General features: G+C 41.0%; 3 protein-coding genes across 4 annotated transcripts; 2 read left to right on the forward strand and 1 right to left on the reverse strand.

The window, feature by feature from the left end:
* The first annotated feature begins 2495 nt into the window (after positions 1-2495).
* Positions 2496-10078, forward strand: LOC114441131 (collagen alpha-2(I) chain). Its single transcript, XM_028413919.1, has 29 exons — positions 2496-2629; positions 2753-2806; positions 2975-3028; positions 3278-3385; positions 3537-3590; positions 3826-3933; positions 4017-4070; positions 4402-4455; positions 4728-4781; positions 4879-4932; positions 5153-5260; positions 5347-5400; positions 5685-5738; positions 6046-6099; positions 6328-6381; positions 6493-6546; positions 6632-6685; positions 6812-6865; positions 7196-7249; positions 7765-7818; positions 8042-8095; positions 8193-8210; positions 8285-8338; positions 8426-8488; positions 8590-8755; positions 9113-9219; positions 9322-9402; positions 9473-9658; positions 9923-10078. Exons 1-29 carry the CDS (start codon positions 2591-2593, stop codon positions 10076-10078), a joined length of 2112 nt encoding a protein of 703 aa, XP_028269720.1. The 5' UTR covers positions 2496-2590.
* A 2430-nt stretch (positions 10079-12508) lies between these two features.
* man1b1b (mannosidase, alpha, class 1B, member 1b) lies at positions 12509-22686 on the forward strand. Of its 2 annotated transcripts, none has more exons than XM_028414242.1 (14): positions 12509-12772; positions 13397-13516; positions 14517-14625; positions 14867-14985; positions 15398-15531; positions 15636-15745; positions 15918-16097; positions 16173-16321; positions 16546-16734; positions 18239-18429; positions 18876-18996; positions 19241-19435; positions 19986-20117; positions 20278-22686. In XM_028414242.1, the coding sequence occupies exons 2-14, from the start codon at positions 13412-13414 to the stop codon at positions 20482-20484; spliced, it is 1941 nt and encodes a 646-aa protein (XP_028270043.1). In that variant the 5' UTR covers positions 12509-12772; positions 13397-13411; the 3' UTR covers positions 20485-22686. The 2 variants fall into 2 exon arrangements, with proteins under 2 accessions (XP_028270043.1, XP_028270044.1); XM_028414243.1 differs by having other exon boundaries at positions 15921-16097.
* dpp7 (dipeptidyl-peptidase 7) lies at positions 22652-27224 on the reverse strand. Its single transcript, XM_028414244.1, has 13 exons — positions 27056-27224; positions 26575-26701; positions 26353-26492; positions 25932-26095; positions 25503-25638; positions 25345-25426; positions 24920-25086; positions 24727-24787; positions 24356-24474; positions 23547-23703; positions 23364-23428; positions 23220-23290; positions 22652-23137 (listed from the first exon to the last, which is right to left on the reverse strand). Exons 1-13 carry the CDS (start codon positions 27140-27142, stop codon positions 23026-23028), a joined length of 1488 nt encoding a protein of 495 aa, XP_028270045.1. The 5' UTR covers positions 27143-27224; the 3' UTR covers positions 22652-23025.
* Between the last annotated feature and the right edge of the window lie 78 nt (positions 27225-27302).

The raw sequence follows: 27302 nt of genomic DNA on the forward strand, positions 1-27302 counted from the left end.
ACCGGTGAGAACAAACAACATAAGCTCATCAAGATTGATGTTTGCTTGTAAATAGTAAGTTTTATTTGTTGTTGTTGTTGTTTGTGTGTGCTGTTGCAGGGTTTTAGAGGCCAAGCTGGAATAGAGGGACCAGAAGGAAAGCCTGGTACACAGGTTCCCATTTTATAACTTTCATCCCATATGATTGTGTTTTTGCTAAATTCAACTCAAGCCATCTCAGCATTTAGCTTTTAACACTGTAGTCTGTTAATGCTGTGTGTCTTATGTGCAGGGTTTTCCTGGTGCTGTTGGCTCTCCTGGCCCTAAAGGAGACAGGGTGAGTTGTTCCCAATTTCCCAATTTCAATGATGTGGTTGAAGACTACTAATAGTTTTGTATATGTATTTTTTATGTTAGTTCAATAATTGTATACAATGTAATGTAAAAATAATAATAAATAATTGTCAGGTAATTGTGTAACTTTACTTGACAATGCATTGAAAAATTTAACTGATGATTAAGTAATAACAAATCAGCTCTCTTACACTCAGTTCAGCTTGCACCTTGTTGCTTGTAACTCTCTCAACCATAATTCCCTGTGAATCCTAGCTCATGTCAAGTACTGAGCCAGCCATCTTTACCAGTTTGCGTAGAAGCTGTAGGGTGCCTCTACCTGTGGAAGTTTGTCATTGCAGCGTTTCTGTCTCTAACAGACAGTTAGAGACAAACGCTGTCTCTAACTCCTGAGTGGCAGCCAAATCTTTTGGTTTCAAGCTTGACAACATTGCCCCTCCAAATAATCACTTAGGAGGTTTCTGTCCTCCTTAATTAAGAGACAGTGCCAATAGTGACCACAACAATGCTGCCACCTGAGCACTCATAAAATACTGTAAGTGGCATATTTCATTAGATTTATGTGGATGTTAAACCACTAGAGTAGTATCACGACCCTCACCCAAAGAAATCCTTTGAGTGTGCAGCTTTGTTAAAGTAGCTCTGTTGTCTTGGTTCTTTTAAAGGGATTTCCTGGCATAGCTGGTGATAATGGACAGGCTGGCCTTTCAGGATCTCAAGTAGGCCAAAACTTTACTCTTTGATCTCAAATCACTAAGGTAATTTTTATTGTGATCAGACTCATTTGTGACTTTAACAGGGGCCTCAAGGAAAGCAGGGTCAAGATGGAATCCCTGGAGCAGCTGGGGAGAGGGTGAGCAGGTCACAAGTGTTTGATCATTTCAGGTTTCTGAAATTAGCCTCTGTTTGTGACTGACAGAATTAAAGGTTGACACAAAATGGTTGTTATTCATAGTATAACTAACTGTGCTTCTCTTTTTCAGGGCTTCACAGGAAAACCAGGACTGTTGGGAACCCAGGGCCCAGTGGGCATGTATGTAAGTGATTGTTATGAACTCTTGAGCTAACCACAGAAGGCTGAGCTAGTGTCTGCTTTCCAATAGACTGAGAGATTGAGGTGTTGTAACACAACTGCTTTTTATATTCAGCTTCAGCTTGCTCAAAACACCACAAATTCATACAGGATGGTCAGGAGTGTATATAGGTAATATGAAACATTACTACTCCACAGGGATACCCCGGAGCAGTGGGCCCGACTGGAAGTCCAGGCCACATGGGGCAAAGGGTAAGGCATCGGTAGCAGAATCAGTACATTTTTCATATAATAAATATGCATGTTATAATCTTTACCACCTACACTGATTACATAATTTAGGATGAGGAACTCCCTACCATAAAGAGAGAACCATTCACAATTACATTTACACCTATGGACAATTATAGCCACCACTTAACCTCTATTTCTCTGGAAGGGCACCTAAAGGACAGCAACTGCTACACCATTAATTAAACCCTAAAGCGCTTTAGTCAATCTTAAATGTGGTCACCGTTTATTGTTTCAGGGAGATGCTGGTGTCAGAGGGCCTCCTGGCATCCCAGGAAAGCCTGGACCTCCAGTGAGTGCATTCGATACATTTACATGCATTGCCACTGTTATTAAAGCTTTGGTTGACTTGGGATATAGTTGGTATTAAGAATATGTCTTTCCAGGGTCTGCGAGGCCCTCCTGGAGAGAGAGGCCCTAGAGGACCACCGGTGAGAACATGAGAGGAAGTGCAGATTATGCAAACATCAACCAGAGAGTATAAGACGATATATTTAATTTTCCCTTCTATTTTTTTTACAGGGACACCAAGGACAGCTGGGACCTAAAGGTGCCCAGGGACTGCAGGTTAGTAGGTGACATCATTTGCCACTTAAATTACCTTCAGACTTCTTCTTTTCCCAGTCTGTCCAGATGATGTTTATTTATTTAAAAATTGCATTTGATATTTGGAATGTGGGATGATGTTTGGATGGTTTCAGGGTCTTCCAGGTCTTCCTGGACAAGTGGGTAGCAAGGGGAGGTCGGGTCCTCTTGGGAGCCAGGGGCTTCGGGGGCCTCCGGGGTTAGCCGGACCTAGAGGGTTTCCAGTGAGTGGGTACTTCTCACCTTTTTCTCCATTACTTATTACTGGCACTGCTAAAGCATGTTCACAGGTTATGTTGTATCATAAGTGTGAGCTTTCTTTGAATCCTTCAGGGTGCAGTAGGGACTATGGGACTGATGGGACAGGCTGGAGAGAAAGGCCAGCAGGTAACTGACTTAAGTTGTCAAGCTTGAGAACATTGTACATGCATTTAAATAATTTGTAATCTGAAAGCAGTCCAACTCTAGAAAGAATCAAGATGTGTTACGGTGTGTTATTTATTGCTTTAGGGAGACAGGGGTCCTGCTGGTGATATTGGTCCACCAAGTCTGGATGGGCAGCAGGTCAGTTCCACACTGACAATCTGTATGTGTTTTCTTTATGTGTGTCACTGTTAATGGGATCTGTAATGAACTGAAGCAATCCTCCCTTCATGTCATGTTAACTTAGCTGCCTGCTTAAGTCCAGTCCAAGTACTGCCTACTCATCTTCAGTGTCTGTTTTCTTTGTAGGGTCCTCCAGGACCAACTGGTGAGGAAGGGAAACCTGGAACAAAAGGTGACCAGGTCTGTGGCATAAACATTATTTTTATTTGCTTGTGCACGACAGAGAATCTCTAAATTTTCATACCAATGTAACTCATGTTGCAGTTGCTGCTGGGTCCCAACTGTATGTTATGTAAATACAACTACAAGGTGGTAAATCCACGTTGTTAACTTGATTAGAAAACACATCTTGTCAACTGAGATAACTACTTGCATCCAATGGTGATGTAAAACCACTGTCAAACTGTGTACTTTCCCTTTCCTTTTTAGGGAGCTCCAGGCCCATATGGACAATCAGGCTCCAAGGGACCAAAGGGAGAGCTAGGACCTCAGGGCTCTCAGGGGCTACAGGGTAAGCCTGGCCGAAGGGGCAAAGAGGTGAGATGTGTTATCATTTATTAAAAAAAAAGAAAAAAAAACATTTTACTTAACTCTTAACTCCAAGTTATAAACAAATTTAGCCAATATTTCTCCAGCAGATTTTTTATCTGTACACAACAGAGATTTTGTGGGGGCTTTTGTTGTGCAGGGAGAAAGTGGAGAACCTGGTGGGCCTGGAGATCGCGGTGCTAAAGGAACAAAGGTTATTTCCATCTTAACATTGTTTAAAATAGGCACATCATATACATTGTTTTGAATTGTTTAAAACGCACTTATGGGGTTCTCAGTTATAAATTAGTCAAAACTTAACCTAATGGAACACACCACAGCTCCGCTAGAATCATAGTTTGATAAATGGAGATTAGTAAATGTGAATTTAGTGGATTATAGTAAATTTAGACCTCTGTCTTTAATTTGCATAACATGTTTTTTCACAGGGGGGTAAGGGAAATGGTGGTCTTTTGGGATCAGAAGGACTTCAAGGACTCCCAGGTGTACGAGGACCAAGAGGACCTAAAGGAGAAAAGGGTTATGCAGGTTTAATGGTAAAAGGCCATTTAGTTTATGTGGCGATGTGTTTGTTTATTGTAGAATGCCTGTCCTCCTCATTATGCACTTTTATTTTCAGGGTCAAGGAGGCCTGATGGGGAAAGTGGGACCATCAGGTTTACTAGGACTACGGGTAAGACCCGCTACCCTTGTTCCCCTTGTCTCTGTATAATTTTTTGTTTTCTTCACTATGTTGTAGTAGTTGTACTATGTAGTTTTAAATACAGTCCCATCATAGTTCCCCTTACAGGAGGTCTAGGTTTTAACCATTGCAGGTCTGTCAAGACAAATTATCATGTCACCTTGAGATTTAATGCTCCACAACTCACAATGTCAAGGCAATAACCAAGCCATAAAATCAAAGAAACTGTGTTAAGCCGGAGATCAGACAAGGGTATAAAACCACCTTTTCAGTTTCTGTTGCTGTAACTCTAATATCAATGAATGTGTGAATGCTTTTTCAGGGTTTTCCTGGTATTATGGGGAATCCAGGAGCTGATGGCCCTGTAGGGCAGAAGGTAAACTATGTCACAGTGGTTGTGTAGCCACCCATTCCTAACATAACTCCATTGAAGACATGGAGTATAAAGTGTAGGCCCTATTTTGGGCAAAAGCTACAGTTTATTTCAATATTCTGCTGATGTAAATCTCATTTTTTGCAGATTGTAGATATACCAGGAGAAGTGGTGTTAATGCAAACATCTAAACCAAACTTGAAATAAACAACTTTTTGGATAACATGTAAAATGATTGCGATTTTTGGTAAGCATCCTCTTTGCCTTTGACTCAGGGAGACACAGGTTCTGACGGTTTGACTGGAAAGCCAGGAATTCAAGGTCCTAAGGTACAAAGCACTATTGCTGCTATTAGGCACGGGTATAGCATTAACTAAATATTGCACTGACATGATTACTTATACACTGTGCTCTGTCTTGCTGCAGGGGGTCGCAGGAAGACAAGGTGTGAAAGGTGAAATGGGAAAGAAGGGACCACTGGTATGTATGCCATAAAGAACCAGCACTAGAAGTGTTGTGCCCATGAAAGAAGAATGAATATATATGTTTACTCCATTTACTTCCTTTTTACCTCTCCGCTAGCAACAGCTGTAAACCTACCAGCTTAAAATAACAGTTTCCCAATATATTCAAGCTTCTTAAGAAATTTCGATCAAACATTTTTCCCTCACCACCACAAACGTGATATTTTGTGCTTTAGGGGTCTGCAGGGGTCAGAGGAAGACCAGGTGATCTTGGCCCAAAGGGTTTTTCTGGTGCTGAAGGTTTAAGAGGAGAGCCTGGACAGAAGGGGGAGCCAGGAGAGGCGGTGAGAGGATGCTGAGACTTTGTGCAAACACATGCTTTAGAAACAAATGAATGAAAGATTATATATGACTACTTCTTACTCTGCAGGGCTCTGATGGTCTACCAGGAATTCAAGGACCTTCAGGATTACCAGGACCTGAGGTAGGATCAGGACCCACAACTGCAGTAATGGACATATTAATGTTTCATTAATGTTTGTATGACCAAATATGTACCAATACATTCCCTAAAACAGCTGACTACTGCATTATATCTGTGGATGCTCTGATTCATCCAGGTCATAGTCATTTCCAAGAGTTTAAATCCAGACAACTTAAACTCTTGAAAATGACTACTGCATTGTTTCTGAATCAGTACCTTTAAGCAGCATCTGATTTGTGTTCAAACCACTAGTTCTATTCAAATGCTTTGTTTCTGTTCTCCAGGGCCTTGAGGGTGAGATGGGACTTCCAGGTTTTGTTGGCTCTCCAGGACCACAGGTTAAAACAGCCTCTTAATCTCTCTCTCTCTCTCTCTCTCTCTCACACACACACACACACACACACACATTCAATTTCACTGTATTTCAAAGGTCAACTGTACATTGTCCACGGGGCCATGTAGAAGTGAGACATCAAGTCAAATGAGACAGGTCACACTGGCCTGCGCTTGTAGACCACACACACAATCACACATTGACCATTTATGAAATAACTATACGAGTGTCTATACACTAGGTATCTCCTGTAAATCATGTGGTATTGTGAGTACTTAATAAGATGTCCTTTTCCTCTGACTGCTCTACAGGGATCAAAAGGTGGGTCTGGCCTGGAAGGAAGAAAAGGACAAAAAGGTCAAAAGGTCAGCTCAAACATTTGCATATTGTGACACGTGTATTCATAGACTTTGACTCTCAGCATCCTATTCGTCAAATGTCATGTGCAGACTCAAACCCTCAGTTGCAACCCACTATTGAGTGTAGCCTGATATGATCACAGTTATCTTTGGTGTAATACACAGTAATTATTGCAATCAACACCCTCATTGTCTTTTCTTCACTGTTAATAAACATGAAATCTGATTTCCCAGGGAGATGACGGCAAACATGGACGTATAGGAAAAGATGGTCGCCCTGGGAAGAAGGTATGCTTACGAACCATCAGAATCAGAATGCCTTTATTGTCATTGGATGTGCCACATGCAGCAAAAGTATGAGAATAAATACAGATTAAACTTTATTGTTTCTTTTTAAAGGGGAAAAGAGGGAAGGCTGGAAGCAGAGGCATAAGAGGAAGACCAGGAGAAAAGGTGAGCTGGGACTGACCGACTGTTTTTGTTGCCAGCTTTTGAACTGACCTTAATGAATTCAACTGAACGAAGTCTTGGTTTACAGGGAAAGATCGGAAATCCCGGTCCTTCTGGTCCTCCAGAGAGACATGGCCCAAATGTGAGTTTTTGTTTCTTTTAACCCTTATTGACTTCTCTGGAGCTGTTGCACTGTGCTTTATTTCAGTCTCAAACTGTTAAGCAAAAACAGAATTCTTTATCTCATCTTCATTATCTGTCCCAAAAGGGTGATCGTGGCCCACGTGGAGGTATAGGGGAAATTGGCATACCTGGTTTTAAGGTAGGTCTTTAGACGTTTGTGATTGTAATGAACAATGTCTTGTCGCTATTAGACCATTGCTCCTATTGTTACCAGATCTCATTGCACAGTTTGTGAGGTATGATTAGCTACCCACTGCTACATCTTCAAGCCTGGCCAGGCAGTTAACAGGAATAGGTGGCGCAAAATGTTCTTAGTCTGAACCCATTTAGTTATTTTCTGTATGGGTTATCCCAGATTTAAGGCGGACCTGAAAGCATAGCATTTTCCACACGTTTTACGCACGTCATTTGCAGGCTGTTGAACACACTTAAAGATGTACAGACTGCATTCTGTGTTTTCACTGTGCAGGGAGAACCTGGGGTCATTGGCCTGCCTGGCCCTCCTGGTGGAGCAGGGATAAAGGTAAGCTTACGTATGACTGTAGTATTCTGTATAAGCTTTCCCTTAACAAAATAACCAACAACACATTATTGCACCCATCTTGTCAAATATGGACCAGGATGGAGATCCATTTCTTTATATAAAGGCATGAGCTTTTTGACACTAGATTTTAACAAACAAGGTAGAAACAGATGAGAGAGGTCATTCAAAGGTCTACGTTAACAGAATGGAAGGGTGTAGGAAGATTAGGAGACCTGAGTTTGATTCCAGTTTATTACTTATTTTTAATATTGGGTTTGTCCTAAAGCTTTAAGCCTGTATTTGTTCATGTGTAGATATGAAAAGGACTTGATAAGGTTTAGGAAAAGATTATGACCATCTCACTCTCAGAATGTCCATGAGATCATTGTTCAGAGTTTGTGACTCTGAAGTGCTACTAACCATGGTAAAATGTGATATTTAGAGATCCTGACCAAGTATCCATATGTGATGTGTTCAGATCTGAATAGTTACAGTCTATCATATTGCTGTTTCAGGGAATGCAAGGCTCACCTGGAGAGCTGGGAAGAGCAGGTCTGAAGGGAGAGCAGGTAGTAACACTGTCATGGTTGTATAACACCTAATATAAAACCTGATATAACAGTCTGCCTCTACTTTCTCTACAGAATAACACTTAAGAACATTCTTAATCCAGTCTAAATTATGTAAATTAGTTAGGTCTTCAGTTTTCTTTACTCCATATGGAGTGTGTGGGGGATGTGGGTATCTTTTGGCATCTCTTGTAATGTAGTGACTAAAGTCTGCTTCCTGCAGGGGGATATTGGGCCACCAGGTGGTCGAGGGGCTCCAGGCTTGCCTGGGCTACCTGTAAGTCACCTTAAGAAAGTTTTCTGTAAAACAGAAATACCTGTTATACCTGATAATAATCACCATTATTCATCATGTATTGTTTTTTTGCTTGCAGGGTTTGTTTGGACAGAAGGTAATTAAATCAAGATGATTTTTCTGTAAAATCTGCAGACAAACATCTAACTAGATGCTGCTTATGATTATAAGGGACTGAAAGGTTTCACTGGGACACCGGGACCTGCTGGTGAGAAAGGCTTACCAGTGAGTATGTCCACAGGTGTAAGACATATACCATACAGTGCACTGGACAAGACATCAGTATTCATTGTGTTACATTCTGTGTGACAGGGTCCTATTGGTCCACCTGGACCTCCAGGAACCTCCTTAAACCTCACACTTGTTCAACTGAAGGTAAGAGTGGCTGCTCACTGTGTGATTTACAGCTTTATGGCTAATGTCATTTCATCCGTGAACATTAATAAGCCCCCTTTATATTCTAATGAATATTTCAGGAGCTCATGTACATGTCAGACAAACCAAACTATGTCCTGGTGCAGTCTCTGCTGGGGTCCCTTCAGAATGATCTTCGCTGGTTCATAGACCCACCAGACGGCAGCAAAGAACACCCAGCTACTACATGTCAGGAGCTGTGGCTCGCTCATCCCAACTCCAGTAATGGTGAGACTGACACAGGGCTGTGCACTGACTCAACACTGTGAGAATGAGGCATCTTAAAAGAAAAACCTGAATTTCACATGTACTGTAGGTATGATTGTCATTCTGATCAGCATTGTTGCCATTGTTGGTTGGTTGTCTTGTATGGCAGTGCTGTCACTATGATATCCTCCTAATCATAATAGCCCTAAAATTCACATAGCCGAAGAGGTGCTTTGACCCAGCATGACAGAACCCCTTTTATTCTACATGTCTTTTGAAAGTGGGGACAGAGGTGCCATTACACCAGCTTTGATTAAAATTTCTGTGAACAAATAAGCAAATGGTTGTAGAAAACCCATTTTTAAACTCTGCTTACAGGGATATATTACATTGATCCCAACCAGGGCAGCCCAGCTGATGCCTTCCAGGTGTACTGTGACTTCACAGCAGAGCCAAAGACCTGTCTATCCCCACTGCAGCCACAGGTTTCAGCACCACATCTCACAAGTGGAATTAAAACATTGTTTTGACACACTGCATCTCAAGATTAGACTCTTAAATTACAATGGTTTAATAACGACCCACAGGTTCCAGTAAAAGCTTGGCTGAAGGATTCAGGCACTGATATGTCATTCCACTGGTTGAGCATGGTGGACGGTGGTTTCCAGGTGAGCATCTGACTCAGAAATTACTTTCTCAGATAGATTTCATTTTATTCACATCTCATACATCTTACAGTTTGAGTACCCAGGTGGTACAGATGTGGTGCAGATGAGGTTTCTGCGACTCAACAGCAGATTCTGCACCCAGACCATCACTTATTCCTGCCAGCCAGGAAATAGACAGAGTCAGAGAGAGAGGGAAGTCAAGTTCCAGGCTGACACACGGACGCAGAGCTACCTGGGGGCGCTGAAGGACTGCGTGGTAAGTGACAAGTGATAAATCCTTTAAATTATAAAGTTAGGGAAAAATTATTTGAACCCCTGCTAATTTTGAAAGTAACATATAACACTATGGTAACATTTTGGAGTAGAGATTAGGTTGTGTTGGAAAACCTGCACCACCAATGCACTGAGTAAATTCATTGCAAGGAACTGAAACTTACAGGAGGATTATAGACTTATAGAATATTAGAAGCTGAGCTCAGCATATAGTTAAAGAATCTAATTTCTGTCTTCTTTTGCACAGCCATCAGAGGAGCTGCAGGCGGAAGGCCAGCATTCAATTTTTCAGTTTGAAAGTGAGGATCTCCAGCTGCTGCCTCTCAGAGACTTGGCAGTGTTTGGAGACAATGAAGTCATACAGGAGTTTGGATTCACAATAGGACCAGCGTGTTTCAGCTAAGAACATCCCCTGTCTCTCAGCAGGGTCGCACCTGCAGCTGTCTGAACAGACAACTGGCACTTTTCATGGAGTTTGATTTCCTGCTCAGAGTTGACCATTTCTTGATGGTGAATCAAGAAACAACTGAGAATGAAAGACACAAAGTGAGATAAATGTTCTCCCTTTCTGAAGGTTTCCTTTAAAAAGTGTGACTGTTGGCTTGTCTACTTTTTACACCAGGGATATGTCTAGACATATTTTGTACATTTTGTTTGTGTGTATTTGTTTGCGTGCTTATTTATGCATTTTTTTCATTCAGGTACATGTTGTCTTTATTATTGTTTTCAATGAGGTAACACAGGGGAAGGTGCTGGATGCTTGTCATGGCTGTTTAGGGGACCTGAATACTGGACTTGCTAATACTACAAGTGACCACTGGGATAAATGGCAGCATGCTGATTGGAAGTCCTGTATTTAGCTCTCCTAACAGACTGATACTAACTTTTTGGGCGATCCACATCTCTTTGCAAAAGAATACCTGTAAAAGAAAAATGCAATTCGAGTCCTGTGTCTTTCCACTACTTCAACTAAATATCATGAATATCTGGAGCAGGTTTATTAGATATACTGCTAATTTTAGCTGGATGTGTAAAACCTCATTTGAAGAACAGACACCTTAATACCATATAAGTTGCTTATGTTTACAAACCCACAATGGTCATGTTTTCAGATACTGTAATGGTTTACCTCATGGAAAGGAATCTTGAAAATATACCAACCAACAGTGAGTTCATCTCTCAGTACATATACAATATAGTTTATGCATATTTTTTGTACTATTTCTGCATATTCCTTCCTATTGAGATTCATTTATTGCCCATATTTATTTGCATTTCACAAGTTTGAGATTAATGTCAATCACTTCTGAGAAACTCATTCATTCAGTGTACCAGAACCATGTCCAAATTCATCTGAACCGATGTGTTAATTGTAACTACTGTAAATACATCATGTGGCTGTTGATATTTTTTAAATCTAGTTTACTTACACGCTACACATATAAGCACTTCAGTCGTCCAGAATGTTCGGTGTATATATACATGGACAACGTGGTTCTGCCTCTGCTTATTATAAGTCTCAGTTATCCCCAGGGGGATTGTCATGCCATCCTTCTGTATACAGTCAATGGTCTAGAAGCATTTTCATCTTTTGTTACAGCTCTTTCTCCTTGATTTCATAAATTATGTTGTGTTAAATTTAGGTTTTTGGTTCTTCTGGTTTCAGCATTTTAATGATGTTACACATAAGGTAAAGCTGCCTTAACAGACTTTCTGGCCACTTGAGGACAGCATGTATGTTTATTTAGACCTCTATTCACAAGATAAAAAGAGTTCTCATTTAAGCTTTTTTCAGATCTACACTGACTCTTGATAAAGTCTTATTTGCAGTTAAATACTTAAGTGTTAACTTCCTGCTTTCTGACTAAAACACCTGTCTGAAAACGAGGTTCACAGAAGCAGACTAGTGGGTTAAAGGAGCTTTTAAAGCTCTGTACAGTTGAGGGAAACTGTCATTATATGAGCTGTATATTTGAATATCTATTAGTGCAACTTTTCCAGTAAATGAAGGGATTTCCTCTTTAATTGTGCACAGTTGGCCTTGCATGGTTTAGTAGGTACCCTGCAGGATTACAGGTTCTAAGCTACCCATGCATTAAATGTATGTTACATTTGATACTGCCTGGTGCTTCATCGTAATTAAACTCATGTAATAGATTTTTGTTGTTTTCACTCAGGGTAATGTTATTTCATTTCATACTAGCATAGGGCCAATTTATGGACATGGCTTTTCTTTTAGTACTTCACGATTTTTTTAGTACCTTTTCAGACATTTTTATTGCAGGACTGTTACTTGTAACAGTGTACATTTACAATCTGGCGCCAGTATTTTACATCAGAAAAATATTGTTTACATTGCAGTGGAGTCTGGGAATAGGTCTCATTTGCAGTTTAATTCTGGTGAAATTGATGCAAAATCATGCGTGTTTGCTTCCCTCTTGTGGTGACAAAGTGCAACAGGGCATTGGAAGTCCTGGCTGAGACTCCATGTATACATAAATTACTTTTATTTCCCACAACGGCACTGGCACAGGTAATATTATTTACCTGTTAAAAACGAGCTGTGAGATACGGAGAGACTGCAGTCAGGGGGATACATCATCATTCATTTTTCCAAATACACCAATTAAAAGTGATTTGTGGGAAAACTACAATACATTTGAAATAATTTAATACAACAGAGCACAATTGAAGGACACATGACAAAGAAGTTTTGTTTTTAATTTGCAAAGCATTGGGATATATAGGTAAAATGATGTTCAACAATTGTCATGTTTATAAATTGTTTCCTATGTGAGGGGAGAATGGTTTTTCCGAGCAGGTCTGTGAAGGCAGCATTGGGCACATCTCAGTGTTGATATAGAGCAGCATCACCGCTTAAGCTACAAGTGGCTGACATTTAGCAGGTGTTTACTTATCGTTTGCGTTGTATTGTTTTAAAAATCATGTCACTGGACTATCGATAGTACTCATGAGCTGCTTTAACCATGGGGAGACCCCCAAAGCGGTATTATTAACGGTGAGCTAGCCGCAGCTGAAACAGCGCCGCTACTCCTGCTGGTGGATTAGACTGGTTGCATATCACATACTTTAAAAGGTAAGTAAATGAATTTACATTTTCTTCGCAGTTGTTACAGTCTTGACTATTATGTATTGTCATCTGTTAAAGATTGTTTTAGCTTTTTTTACGGTGGTTTATTATTCAGTCCCATTTACCCACCGTATCGGTAGTGTTAGGCCTTGAGCCATGCCTCGGTCTACAATTGACTAGTGGCCGCCTCAACGATAACTAGAGCCGGACACACACAGGCGAAGTAGCCGCTTAAGTGGAGGTACGCTGGACTTTACCTCTTGTGAAAAACGGCGCCATTGTGTAATTATTGCCATTTATATGGAAATTAATACTTAACACAAAAGTTATATATATGTATGTGGATAATAATTATTTGATATAAAGTTAACGGCAATAGACTAGCCTGTTGATTAAGAGCTGATGAGTTTCTGGTGGATAGCTACAGATACAGGCTGTGCTAATCATCAATATTTAACTTATCGTCCTGTCACCCTGTACTCTGTATACAGTATTTACGTTTATAATCATATAATAACCGCTTCTAAGATGTTAATGTCGCCTTATCGTGTTTAAAGTGGGTCATATTTCCGCACCTGCCACTTCCTCCCTTTCTCCTCTCATTACTATGAAACGTGTCTTTACGTCCAGGGCTTTGCTACAGACATGCTCCCACCATCCAGGCAGGACTATGTATCTATAAGCTTCACTGGGCAAGCAAGTGGAAGTTACAATAACGGCAAGCAGTGGAGGAGGCAGTCCTGCTGGAGGGTAAGTGGGTCGCATTTCTCTGTGTGTCTTTACAATCTTCTGGTTTCCCAACCTGATAAGGGAGCACCATTCATTTGTCCCATTTTTACCAGCATCAGTGGCCATAATCTCTGCCTGTTCTCCACTGTATTGGAGGGCTGCTGTTGTTCCTATGATGGAGAAATAACTTTGTATCCTGGTCTTTATCAGGCCTAGTTTCAGTTTTTAATGGAATATGAGAAACTGTGTGTACATGTTTGCAACAGCATTCATGTTTCAGACTGTTCTGTAACAAGGAGGAGTTGTTTACATGTACTGACATCCTGTTTCCCATCGGAGTGCTCCATGTAACATATACAAAGAGGATACTAGGACAGAGTGATTACATTTACTAAACACAACAGAATACAGTCAAACCCTGATCACATCCAGGGTTTATTGAACACATGTAAACTCTTCCGAATGTTGTTGTTCTTCATTTGAAAGTTTATATTCTGTGTTTTTAACAAACTTGTAAAATAAGACAAGCATATTAAATTCATGTGATCTAATGAATGAAAAGAAATGATGGGCTTGTGGATGATTACACAGCTTAAGTCATATTTTTCTTGTTGCAATGAGTGAGGTGTGAAGGTATATTGTCAGTGCAGCCACCTGACTCTTAGGAATGCAATAAGTCACCTCCAATCTGGCATGCTTGCATGTTATATATCTGCCAGGAGTGTACAAGGCCTGCTGGTGCTAGTTGTTTTCTTTCATCGAGTTGGCAAACCATTAAACAATCTGCCGCCTTTAATATTATTATACTGTTTATTAGGCAGACTGTGTGTAACCATTTGTAGTGGTCTATTCCCAGTGCACAGTGTGGGGCATCAGCAGTATATAGTATTCAGCTATGAATGCAACTACTGGGTTCAAGTCTGTTGTTAGCGGGCTGCGTTGCTCCATCAGTATCCATCAGTAGTACTAATTGCTTCCGCTGAAAACATTGTTCTCCATCTTGTTTACTTGTCCTCCTTAGAAATGGAAGCAGCTGCCCAGGCTGCAGCGGAGCCTCATCCTCTTCATCCTTGTCCTCCTTTTTATTTGTGGAATAGTTTACTATCCTACTGTCAGCGAACACCTCAGAGGTAAGGCTTTTTATACATGAAGTATCTCCCATGAGCCAAATGTCTGAATAATGAGGTTTTCTATTTTTTTAAAGGAGTATCCTTATTTAGTTTAAAACAAAGGCACAATGAAGTAGGGATGTGCTGTAGCCCAGTCATCAGTTTAATGGGGCAGTCATGTTAAGACCTACTCAAATGATGCCAGTGAACCCCTGAGTTATGTTACTCCTGTACTTTAATACATTGCATGTTATGTGTTAAGACCTTCCAGATGGAAGACAAGACCGAGGCGATAACGACCTGATGCCCGTCGTCCCACACGTGCTGCCCAAGCCTGTCGAACAGGGCCGACCTCCACCAGAACCTGAACAACCCACCCAGGTTTCTTGTTCTGTTCTCCTTTTCAATACAACACAGTTCATTGTTTCTGAGAAATGTGTATTTAATTATTAATATAAATGCAAAGTACAGTGAGATATGGGTCACAACAAACCTAATTAGTGCTTTATAGAAGCCTAGAAGCTGCTGCTCTTTGTGCATTAAGGTTTCATGGATGGTCATAAAAACATAAAGCTGCCACAAGGAAATCTCTGTTTTATTGTTGTTATTGTCATTGCAGCGTATCAGTACTGAGACAACAAAGTGCAGTTTACCATCTCACCAGAAGTGAATAAAAGCATCGTGACCTACAAAAAAACCTGTAGCAGATTCTGAATGTGTTACATTAACCTATAATAATGCTTTTCTTGTGATGATAGAAAGAGTTTCTTGCCCATGTTGCTATTTCTCACAGAGGAAATTATCCAATAAACGAGGACCGCCTGTCCTTCAGAATCATCTGATTAAGAAAGGAAATGCTTCAGACACAGCAGTTGAAGACAAGGCAGCTGGCAGCAAAAAGAATGTGGAGGAGGATGGAGTCATCAGGTGAAACTTTGATGTCTTGTTTGATTATTTTGATAAGCTAACATCACATGTGTATATTTGGATTAGTGATATGTTTTCCTTCTTTATCGGCTGTTGGCTTTCAGTTGGCGTGGGGCAGTAATTGATACTGAGCAAGCCACAGAGGACAGCAAGAATGGAAAAAATAAGGAGGATTCACCTGCCAATCAGGAAGTCAAATCAGAAAAAGAGTCCGGTATCTATTCTCTTTTTTACCACTTCTCATATTGATTGTAAACCTTTTCGAATAACTTTAACAAAATGAATCCGTTAAATAAGAGGAACGTGTGAATCCTCTACAATCTGTGTCTGATTGACTGCAAACTTGGAGGATCGTAATGGGCATCTTGTGTGTGTTTTGTGTCTAGAAGCTAACAGGCTGGAAGCGGTGCAGCAGGCTTTCAGACATGCATGGAAGGGTTATAAAGACTTTGCTTGGGGACATGATGAACTCAGGCCTATTTCCAAGTCATACAGCGAGTGGTTTGGTCTGGGCTTGACACTCATCGATGCCCTGGATACCATGTGGATCCTCGGTCTTAAAGAAGGTATTCTGATCTGTCTGCTGTGAGCTAGCTTTGCATCACGATGAGGTATACTCAAAATGTTGTAATGCATTGCAGAATTTGAAGAAGCAAGGGCATGGGTGGCCTCTGAGCTCACATTCAACAAAAATGTAGATGTCAACCTGTTTGAAAGTACCATCCGCATCCTGGGAGGCCTGCTGAGTACCTACCATCTGACAGAAGACCCCCTGTTCCTGGACAAAGCTGTGAGTCACTATACACTCATCATATGAAGAAGAAATGCTTCTAGCATATTTCAAATTTGATTTTAAGCTGTTTTCTTTGCCAGAAAAATGTAGAAAACATTACTAAAAACATTTCATTGAGCAAAGCTGAGTACTCTGGGATCGATCTTTATACGTAATATAAAGTAATTAGTAAGATATTTCAGTGCCTTTCAGCTGCAACTATTTGCATTTTGTGTCTACAGAAAGACATTGGCTCCAGGCTGATGCCAGCTTTTAACACCCCATCCAAAATCCCCTACTCAGATGTGAACATTAAGAAAGGTATTGCCCACCCCCCTCGCTGGACATCTGACAGCACTGTGGCCGAAGTTACCAGCATCCAGCTGGAGTTCAGGGAGCTAAGCCGCCTCACCCAGGAACCACAGTACCAGGTAACCACTCTAAGAGAAGCACTCACACTAATGTAAGTTAGGCAGCTTGACATGACTTACTGTCTTTTTTGTAGACGTGATGCACTAATAGATGCCATTTTTCCACTCTCATCATTTTGTGGTCTGAAAATAATAACATACAAGAGAGCCAGATCTGGCTCTTTTTTATTTCTGAAAAATGCAGTTTCTAGCCACTTATCAGTCATTTTGTAATGGATCACAGCTTCACAGGGCTGTAGAACACTGTTTATCTGCCTGTGCATTCAGGAAGTCTTAGTTTGTGTACTGATTCCTCCCATGTACAGTCTTATCTGAGCAGCCACACTGTATAACCAGTAGTGAAACACCTTGTGATCCTTTACTGGCTTGTGACAGCAAGAGTTATTTTTGGTAAGGACAACCTAGAGGATATACAGAGGATTTTTTTACCCTGTGTTGATTTTCAACTGATTTTCAAATGTGGTGCTGGTTTAATTTGAGTGAAGTATAGGCAGATTTAACAATGGTAAAACCTTAATATTTAACATCTTAGTTCCACAACTAGGGATGCACCGAAATGAAAATTCTTGGCCGAAACCGAAAACCGAAAATGAGGTATCCAAGGCCGAAAACCGAAACAGCGGGGAAAAAAAATGTATTATACCAATTATTAGTACCATTGCATTTATGGCTATGACTGTGTGCTAACCTCACTAAAATCAAGGCATTGCAAATGCACAACTTAAAATTCAAAGAATAAAGCAATTACAAAATTATGGACATATTTATTTATCACATTCCAACAATGCGCAGTTTAAAATAAAATAACTTAGCTTGACCCCACTCATGTGTAGATTATGTGTACATTTTATTTAAATAGGGCCAGTGCATAAATAAACATTTTGTCAAATTAAAAAAATTTCCCGCAGAAAAATAAAATAATCTGATAGTCACATGTATAGTAAATCAGAACAGAATAGCCTGTCTATGATTTCAGACAATGAGGGCGCGCTGTGCGCTTCTCTGTCTCCAAGCGGTTCTATGCATCCACGCGGCCTGGATCATTTCCACAAGTATGGTTTTTATAATGTGGATCAATACTGCTGCGATGAAGTGCAGAGGATCCGAGTAGATCTCATTGAAGCGTGTGCTGACGGACTACGAGTGTACTTTTCAATGTTTTCACTCCACGGTCTGTCTCAACATTTTTGCTTAGAAGACGCTTTAGTGCTGTGTTTAAAAGAATAACATCAGCTGCAGATGCATAAGAGTTAGCTGCTCAAATGGAGCAACAAAAGACCCTGCAGAAATGCTGGAGTGTCCAGACAAGCCCGTGCTGGTTGCGTCATCACAACGTCCTGTTTCGGCCGAGTTGTTTCAGTGAAAAAAGTGTTTCAGTGGCCGAAAATTCGGTGCATCCCTATCCACAATCAAATTCTAAAAGTAAATAATTCCTTTGACTCATTAAATAAATGTCCGAAATACTCCCAGCCAAACTCATTTTTTAATGTCCTTGGTCCTTCAGGCTGCAGTGGCTGAAGTTATGAAACAGGTCCACAAGCTGGACGGCAAGCTGGACGGTCTTGTGCCCATGTTCATCAACACAAACAACGGCCAGTTCACTCATCAAGGCATCTACACACTGGGAGCCAGAGCAGATAGCTACTATGAATACCTGCTCAAGCAGTGGATCCAGGGAGGCAAAAAGGAGGACCAGTAAGAAACAAAGATATCCACTACGATTAATTTGAGGGAATGGGACGTTGTGCATTAGACTGTTTTATAATGGATTAATATTATCTTGATATTGAAACACTGTGTTAGTCAGTGCCATGAGTAGGGCTAACTGTATTGTTTACCGTATACTGTTGGTTTCTTTGACTTTGTTAGAAGAACTGATTTCTGTTCAGGAACAGCAGCCCTCTCCAGACAGCCAGCACAGCCTGTTTGTGTAGGCTCAGAAGCTTTGAATATCTTAAGTATTTGTTTTTCTCATTTGGCCTACATTTGATTGAAAATACAGTGAACACAGGAGAATCAGTGTAATGTGGTTGTTCACTCTGAACCATTTCACTGTACTTTTTTCCTCTTCCGTTTATTTTTTAAATGTTTACTGCTGGTCATGGTCAAGTGTGTGTGTGTGTGTGTTTGTGTGATTACAGACTCTTGGAGGACTACCTGCAAGCAATAGAAGGTGTAAAGAAGAACCTTTTGCAGAAATCTTCACCTAATGGTCTTACGTTTGTTGGAGAGGTATCACACGGACAGTTCAGCCCTAAAATGGTGAGAACTAGACAAAATCCTCTGTCAGCTTTCTGTACTGTGAATCTTTTATCTTGTCAAATAATTATGCCCCACACTTTGTAAGCTCTGCCTTTTATAATTGGTCATAAAAACAACTGGATTTGCTGCAATTTACAGCAAATGTGTGTCTCACAAAAACTCTGACTATAAACTGATCTGTGTTTACTTACATGTTCCTTTGGACAGTGCCTGATAACTCTGTGTATACTCTTGTTATTTTTAGGATCACCTTGTGTGTTTCCTGCCGGGAACTCTGGCCCTCGGAGCTCACAATGGCTTACCTGCTGATCACATGGATTTGGCCAAACAGCTGATGGAGACCTGCTACCAGATGTACGTTCAGATGGAGACAGGTCTCAGTCCAGAGATCGTTCACTTTAACATGCATGAAGGGAGCACCCGTGATATTGACGTGAAGGTAGGTAGAGATAGCCCTTTGTGTACACAGACTGCTCCTTTTCCACCTACCTGTGTAACTACTGTGTCATTTTAAACAAAGGCTTTACCTATTTGGACAATGTCCTTTAAAATAAATAAGTCATGTGATCCCTAGAAAGAGCAAGAATGCCATCATGATTCATGAGATGTAAAAAAAAAAACATCAATTCTCAGTAGTTAGAAAGACTTAAAAATAATTACAATCAATCCACCATCACCAAAAATCAGCCAGACTTCCTTACATCCAGTTCTGTTCCTCCATTTAGAACAGGAGAGCAAAATGCATTTCATATCATAATATCTAAATAACAGTAACATTGTAACATTTAAGGTTTTTAAAAAACGCAGCAATAATTTGCATTTTGTGATTTGACAAAGCGATTGCTGACTTGACGGAGACTGATCTGCTAATACGTAAATATGCATAGTTTTTTATAGCACTTGACACCTGTGTTTATGCTAGATTCTGAGGCCACTTATATGTGAGTGAAAAAGAATAAATAATGTAATGTTTGTATTCTTGGTGACAGCTTGCAGACAGACACAACCTCCTGCGACCAGAGACTGTGGAGAGTCTCTTCTACCTGTACAGGTTCACGGAGGATCACAAGTACCAGGACTGGGGCTGGGAGATTTTCCAGAACTTTAACAAGTACACCAAGGTCAGTAAAATGCACACTGGTCTGAATTGTTGTGTTGGGCAAAATCATCATATGCAGGTTACTGTCTGTTGCCTAGCCCCTCAAGGTTTCACATGATTCCATGATCTCTTTTTTGAATGTGGATAAATGCCCCCCCCCCCCCCCCCCCCCCCCCCCTTAGGTTTCCACTGGCGGCTACACATCAATCAACAACGTACGTGACCCAGACTACCCGAGCCCGCGAGACAAGATGGAGAGCTTCTTCCTGGGAGAGACCCTGAAATACTTGTACCTGCTCTTCTCAGACAACCCCAATATCATCAGCCTGGACCAATACGTCTTCAACACTGAAGCCCATCCCCTTCCTATCTGGCCTTCCACTGTATGACACACACACAACAAACACTGCAACACAGTGAACCTCTCAGGGTTAGTACAACACCAAGATAATTCTCCTGTCTGGAAAAAAGCCTCCTTTATACTGATTGAATCATATGTGCTGATCGCTATTGGGGGGAAAAAAACACTTATTTATTTGATTGGTTGCTTCTGTTGTGTGGACTTCTGGTAGTGACAATGCTGATGCTGAAGAAGCAAAGGCCCTTCTAAACACACAGAGAGCATCAGCAGAAAACTTCTGATAGTGACTTGAATCAAAGTTGTCTTAATCACACATTGAGCTTCGAAAACCATTTCAAAGCAGATTGTAGCTGTTTAGCTACAGCTGTGCAGAATTCATTTTAAAAGAGTTTTATGTCAGAAAAAAGTTCCCAAAATAACTTATTTTTTATGAGCACATATTGGGAAAAAAAAAAGATTTTTAAAACAGCATTTACCCCATAATGAAACAAAGCCAGTACCAGCCCTGGAGCTCGGACCCCAGCGCTGGGAGTGACAGCTAACTGGCTGCCTCTGTAGCCAGTCCCAGCCAGCTGTATGAACTGAAAGCGACCACTCCTGCCTTTTTCCTTTGAGGAGCAAACTGTCATCATCTGGCTTTCTCAGATATGCTCCTCCTGCTTGAAAACAGGAAATAGAGAACTTCCTGACAGCATGTGTAGGCGCTTTTATCCACGCGTTTGCTGTGTTCATGCCATTGAGGAAATGATGCTCTATCACTCCCAACAGAAGGAGCTGAAGAGTCGACCCACTTGATCACTCATAAATAGTATTTGATTCTCCAGAAAATGGATAAATGAGAGTGCTAGAGGATCATTATCTTACGTATTTCTGGTCGCTTCCTCCTTTCTTGCAAAAACATACCAGCCGGTGCGTTTTGGTGCTGATCATACAGTGTAAACATGCAGCTGAGGCTTCTGGAAGACTGTAAGAAAAAAAAAAAGACCAAAATTCTGAGTTTTACCAGACTTTACTTTCCTGTTTCTTCCGAGCTGACATGAATGCAACATTCATTTCTACTTGGATCACATTGACCTTGGTCTCATTCCAGTTGTTGCCAAGTAGCAGAATTCCTTCTGAACTGTGAAACTTTTGCTTTGCTGAATGTTGTGTTTCCTTCTTTTCTCTTTGGTGGATAGTGATATTTTAATTGTAATATATTGATTTGTAGTATATATTTAAAGTTAAATGTTAACACAGTGAGCTCTCCTTTTGTTTAGTTGTAGCAGCATAAGCAGGGCCTACTGTCATTCCTGTAAATACCACTAGTTTACATCACAGCTGTCCTTGTTGATATTGAAAATTTGTACCGAGACCAAACTCACCCTGTACATTACTGGTGTATATTTTCCTCTGTGTCGTCTCACATGTGCCTTTTAATGTTGCTCCAGACAACATTCAAAGCGGTTAACGTCCATTTGAGCTATTTTTACATGTGCGTATGTACGTTGCTGATTTGCTACAGAATAAGGTCATTTGCGATCACTGCAGATTATTTTTACAGAAGTGAAAGAAGGATTTGATATTTTTCCCTCAAAGCAATCACAAGCTTTACATAATGCTAATCTACCAGTCTGTGTATTTTTATCCTGCCTCTAAGGGCTCTCTGATCCCTGCCTGGGTGTGTTTCAGCATAATTCCTGTGCCAAAGATATGCTGAAAGCACAGTATAATGGACCCCACTGTTTGATCACTAAAGTCATTGATTGATTTCTTTCTATTTTAGCTGCAGCGTACATACACCTACAGCTGCTTCCTCATCCACTGCTCTGCTTCATATGAAATCCAAGGGCTCCATCTTAGAATTTTAGCTGAAATTGGATGCCTCTTAAAGAAATATGGCTACTGAATGAGAATTTTCAAGGGCTTGAAAAGTTACTCGGGTGTTACTATCATACAGAAAAAACATTCTCACTACAGCTTTTTTACCTTGGGTGATCCAGGATCAATTATACACTCAGTTTACGTGCATACATTATGTCAACTAATACAGTTATAATTCTTTTCAGGTCCACAGTTTGATTGAGATCACAGCTAAGACGGTCCACAATAGACATCACGAACGCTTGTCTTATGTATCAGACCTGAGCATGTCCTGTGTCTGTCTCTCAAAGATGATCTAAACATACTGTATGAATGTGGGACATGTTAAGGGCTTTGTTAAAATTAAAGAGATTTTATTGAACAGAAATGTGTGTCAATGAATTGTTAACATGCTGTTGTCTAGACCCGGAGTGTGATGGAGTCCCAGTGCAAGCAGACAGGAGAGTTCAAATGAATGAGCAGCTATGGTGCAGGGGTACTCCATAAATAAGACAGGAGCCAAAGACTGACTGCTCTTATTTATCACCAGCAGCATATCGGAGATTTATTACTTTTGGCTCACTGCACCATAATGGAAATGCAGCAAACCTGTGCATGAATGAAGTTCTTGGATCAGGTTTGTTTCACACAGTACAAATTACATTCATTATACATGATGACTTTTGATTTTAAGGTGGAGCCAGCCCTTAAACTCTGAAGCAGTGCTCTAATTTGACTTCTGTGATCTGATCCTCTCCATCTTCACCCACTCTGCGATGATCTCTGCTTCTCTCTTCCTGGCACTGATTACTGATGCAGGATCAGCCTCATTAGATCCTCTGCATGAAACAAGCACACAGAAATGTCCCATTTTATTTTAAAGCTCATGAATGACTGGTGAGGAGTGACAGATCGTTTTACCTCAGGTCCAGATGATGGGCCCCTCCAGAAATATTGACAGCTATCAGTGATGAGCTCAAAGACTTGCGTACCTGAACAGCAGACAGCTGATTAAGTCAGACAAAAAACTTCACAGAAGTGTGCTCATGTGGATTAAATACTCACCCCTCCATTTGCCCAGGGGTCCAGGTCTCCATTGGAGAAAATAATGTTGCTGGCTGTGGAGAGGGCTGAAAACATGAGAGCTCATTAGAAACTCAAACACGCGCATTAAGAGTAAATATGTACAAATTTGACTTTGCCACTCCTAAATGCCCGAGATGTTCCAGCATAGTAATGAGTACTAACCATCCCCCCAGAACTGGACTTTGAGCCAGCCTGGTCTTGGAACCACAGCCCAGCGTTTGGAGCAGTAGGTCTCCCGGTCTTTCTCTGTGAAAGCCATGGGTGGAAACATGTCCGTCACGTTGTTGCTCTCAAAGCACAGTTCGATCTCTGAGCACGCCTGGAGAAAAAAGACAAAGGTAACATAATGTCAGACAAACATGGAGGTAAACATCTTTTCATTTAAAAACAGTTTACTACTCTACTGTAATGCCCCTAGTGTCCTCTTGTGGTTGGATGTGGGACTGTCTGTGTCAGGCAGCTAATAAGTGTGATTTGGAGCCCCTGTGGCAACAGGTGGTGAGGCTACATCACTCAGGCCTGAAGTCTAACCTCTCTTCCTTCTTGTCCTCTGACACGCCTCGTCCTGGTCTGGTTGTGTTTCTTTAATTACATTTTCACATTAAAACAGCTGTTGATCTTTAAGCTGACACTTTGATTCTTTTGTTTTAAATTAACTAATTTTTCATCCAGCAGTCATGGTGTGTCTCCCTATTGTTGTGGCAGGCTCATCCATTTGATGTGCAGGGTATCTGGCAAGAAATGGCATACTGTCTGCACTGTCTCATCTATAACCCCAGAGATGACAGCAAGTCATTATAGCATCCAGACTGGGGCTAAAACAATGCACTAAAGTAAAGTGATTTTAGCTTTTAGCCAGCATGGGTGAGCCACTGTATGGTATTGCTGCACCGCACCACTGTTACTTGTTGCTGTTTTAATGCATTACTGTCCTTATGCTTCTTCTTCTGATTAAAGACCTTTGTGAGTACCTGATAGTCCCAGGCCAGGCTGTTGAAGCCAAGTCCACATCCAGTAGGATCAGCGCACTCCAAATACAGACTGTACATGTCAAAACAGCTCAGAGTTCCAGTGGCGTTGTATACAATGCCTGCAGGTAAGAAAATATATTAATTCATTAAAACAATTAGCTGCTGCTCATTTTTTCCTTCATTTATTTTTGTACAAGAAGTGTAACACTGTGCTGAAACAATCGTTCAGATGCCAACAATTTGGCAAATGCATGCAAGCCAGTGTATTATAGACCATATGAAGCTCACCACTGCCCTCTTCTGTCTGTTCACTTGAAATACATCTGATCATCAACTGGCAGATAATTTAGCTGCAGCGTTCATGTGTTTACCTGCAGTGTCTCTGAGGTTAGCCAGCAGGTCAGGTCCACTCATCATTGTTTCACAGCCCACCTGGAAAACATCACACCTCACTGGCTCGTTCAAATATACAGAGGAGATATTTACTGGAATACACTGGGACACAGGGTTCTTCATTACTAATTCTTTGTTTTTTACTCAGGGATTTTAGAAAGGCTTGTGTACTTTGACAGGGTTGGCGGGCATGTTGCCCATGAAGTGAGTGCTGTAGGGGTAGTCCAGCATGGCCATCAGAGTGAAAGCGTTCCTCAGCATGCCGTTCAGCTGGTGGATGTCTTGTGCAGATGATGGAGGCTTGCACAGAGCAAACTCTGACTGGATGCGACTATAATCTGGAAACAACAGAAATAACAGTTTATCATTTGTGTTGAATATTTTTATACTACACGTAGATATCCAACAAGTTCTTAAAAGATATTAAAAATAATAAAGATATACTTCAGTGTCTCATTACACAATATAGATGGGATTTAGATTTCTACATGCTACAAGTGTTTGCTAAAGAAGCCTAGAGTTTTAAAAAACCGTCTGACACATCCTCATCTAAAGCCTAACTTCTATTCAAAAAGATCCTGTTCACACAGACTGACCTTGGCGTTCGGCTAATTCTTTTAGCTGATGAAAAGCTCCTCTCACAGCATCTTTGCATTCAGGAGTAATGCTCTCAAAATCCTGTGAAGAAAAACGTTAACATCGAACACCGGAGTTAAGATGTGCAAAAGAAAAAGAAGAGCAGCTCTGCACTTACAGCTGTAACATCCTGAAAGAACTGCCTGGAGTCTCCCAGCCCAGCAGTAGACAGGATGGGGGCGCTGGCTGCCAGGGCTCCAGCCACGATGTTGGGATACTTGAGTCTCATATAGACAGACAGCATTCCCCCGTAACTGCAGAAGATGAAATGGACAAATCAGACAAGACTAGGAAACAAAATCATAAAAGTCCATCTCATTCTCAGCTCATGACAGAGAAAAAAAATATCTGAAGACAAAGGGAAACCTGTGACTAAACCACAAAGTACACATCATTTCACCTTCTGAAAAGCTACACTGCAGCTCCTGTTAGAACTGGTTTCGCATTTCCAACCAAAAAACCAACTTGTGTGAAGGATTGTGGTATCATCAGTTTCTCTGCGTGTAGGACTCACATTATCACAAAGTATCAGTCCGGAAGACCCTACCTGCCACCAAACACGATGACGGGACAGTCCGTGGCTGCCAGCTGCTGTTTCAGCTCAGTGATCATGACGGCATAGTCGGCAAGAGCCTGCTCCACTGTCAGCAGGCTGACCTGAGGGATGTTAAAGGATTCTTTGCCAAATGGCAGAGACTTGCCATAGTACCTCTGAGAGAGAGAAAGACAGGGAAGGACGAAGATGATCATTCAAAACTCATTTAGCAGAGCACAGAACTCTAATCCTGTCACAAAATTATCTGATCTTTTCACAGTTATAACAGCTGATTAGATTATAACACTGCCTGTAAAAGTTGTATGGAGGGAAAATCAGCTGACTGTCTGAGTCAAACTTTAACCATCCATTTCCCATTTTCCCGTTGTCATGTGATGTACAGACTGTTTAAGCCTCATCAGTAATTTCTTACATGTTCAGCAAATATGACTAGTGCTCTCTGCTGAGCAGCTAGCTCCATGATGAATCCAGAGTTCAGGGCAAACTCCCAGATGTTTCCCTCGTTGCCGGTGTAGAAGAAGATGGGGCCATAGCCTTTCTTCCAGTATTTATCTGAGAGAAGAGGAGCAGAGAACACAGTGAACCAGTAACTGATACAGTCATTGTGTTTAAAACAATAAGGAAAGGCTTTCACCTGTGATCAGGTAGCGCTGACTGAATGTCCCATTCCCCATGCTGTTAAAGTTGAAGTGGTCCATAGTCTGGGTGAAATACTTCTCTGTGAACTGAGGATCAGTCTTGACACCATGATGTCTTCTTGACTGGAAAACGCATAAAATTCACGCTGCATATTACAGTGGATGATTTTAAATAATTGTTGTGAATGAAAATCCTTCAATTCCAAAAGGTCAGACCAGCACACATGGCGTCAGACCAAACTCCATTCAAAGTTTTTAAATTTTAGCAGTATCATGCTATATGAAAACGATTTGCGATAATAAACAATAGTATCTAAAGCTAAATTCGCACTCTTCAATTCGTCTTAATCTGATCACCATCGCTGGAAGAAAATTAAGTAGGAGTTTCTCTGTTTTTAGCTAACACTGCTTCAAAGGTTTCTCTAAAGCGGAATTAAGAAAATATAATGCAACATACATATAAAACCAAAGCGTTACCTGGAAATATTTGTGTGGCAAACCGTGCAGCCCGTCGGCACAAAACAAAATTACCGTTACGGTTAAAAATGCTAATACTTTACTCATATTTGAGGGATAATGATACCAAAACCACAACACGGCAAGTTTGACTTTGTTTCTCTCCAGTGCGCTTGCGCGACCCGCTTTAGTCACATGATTTCTGTTGTGATCTAGGCTGCGTTTAAAGCGCCTTGTAAATTCACGTTCTCGCCCGGTAGTTAACATT

This window comes from Parambassis ranga, chromosome 9 (genome assembly GCF_900634625.1).
Source record: "Parambassis ranga chromosome 9, fParRan2.1, whole genome shotgun sequence".
In the NCBI taxonomy this organism is placed as follows: domain Eukaryota; kingdom Metazoa; phylum Chordata; class Actinopteri; family Ambassidae; genus Parambassis; species Parambassis ranga.

Excerpts from the sequence above, each read along its gene's own strand:
- LOC114441131 (XM_028413919.1), top strand. The coding sequence starts at position 2,591 with ATGGGACTGATGGGACAGGCTGGAGAGAAAGGCCAGCAG. Across the intron at positions 7,819-8,041 it reads CAGGTCTGAAGGGAGAGCAG|GGGGATATTGGGCCACCAGG; the intron begins GTAGTAACACTG and ends TGCTTCCTGCAG. Across the intron at positions 9,220-9,321 it reads TATCCCCACTGCAGCCACAG|GTTCCAGTAAAAGCTTGGCT; the intron begins GTTTCAGCACCA and ends AACGACCCACAG.
- dpp7 (XM_028414244.1), bottom strand. The coding sequence starts at position 27,142 with ATGAGTAAAGTATTAGCATTTTTAACCGTAACGGTAATTTTGTTTTGT. Across the intron at positions 26,702-27,055 it reads TGCCACACAAATATTTCCAG|TCAAGAAGACATCATGGTGT; the intron begins GTAACGCTTTGG and ends TGCGTTTTCCAG. Across the intron at positions 24,475-24,726 it reads TAACCTCAGAGACACTGCAG|GCATTGTATACAACGCCACT; the intron begins GTAAACACATGA and ends TCTTACCTGCAG.
- man1b1b (XM_028414242.1), top strand. The coding sequence starts at position 13,412 with ATGCTCCCACCATCCAGGCAGGACTATGTATCTATAAGCTTCACTGGG. Across the intron at positions 13,517-14,516 it reads GGAGGCAGTCCTGCTGGAGG|AAATGGAAGCAGCTGCCCAG; the intron begins GTAAGTGGGTCG and ends TGTCCTCCTTAG. Across the intron at positions 18,430-18,875 it reads GGAGGCAAAAAGGAGGACCA|ACTCTTGGAGGACTACCTGC; the intron begins GTAAGAAACAAA and ends GTGTGATTACAG.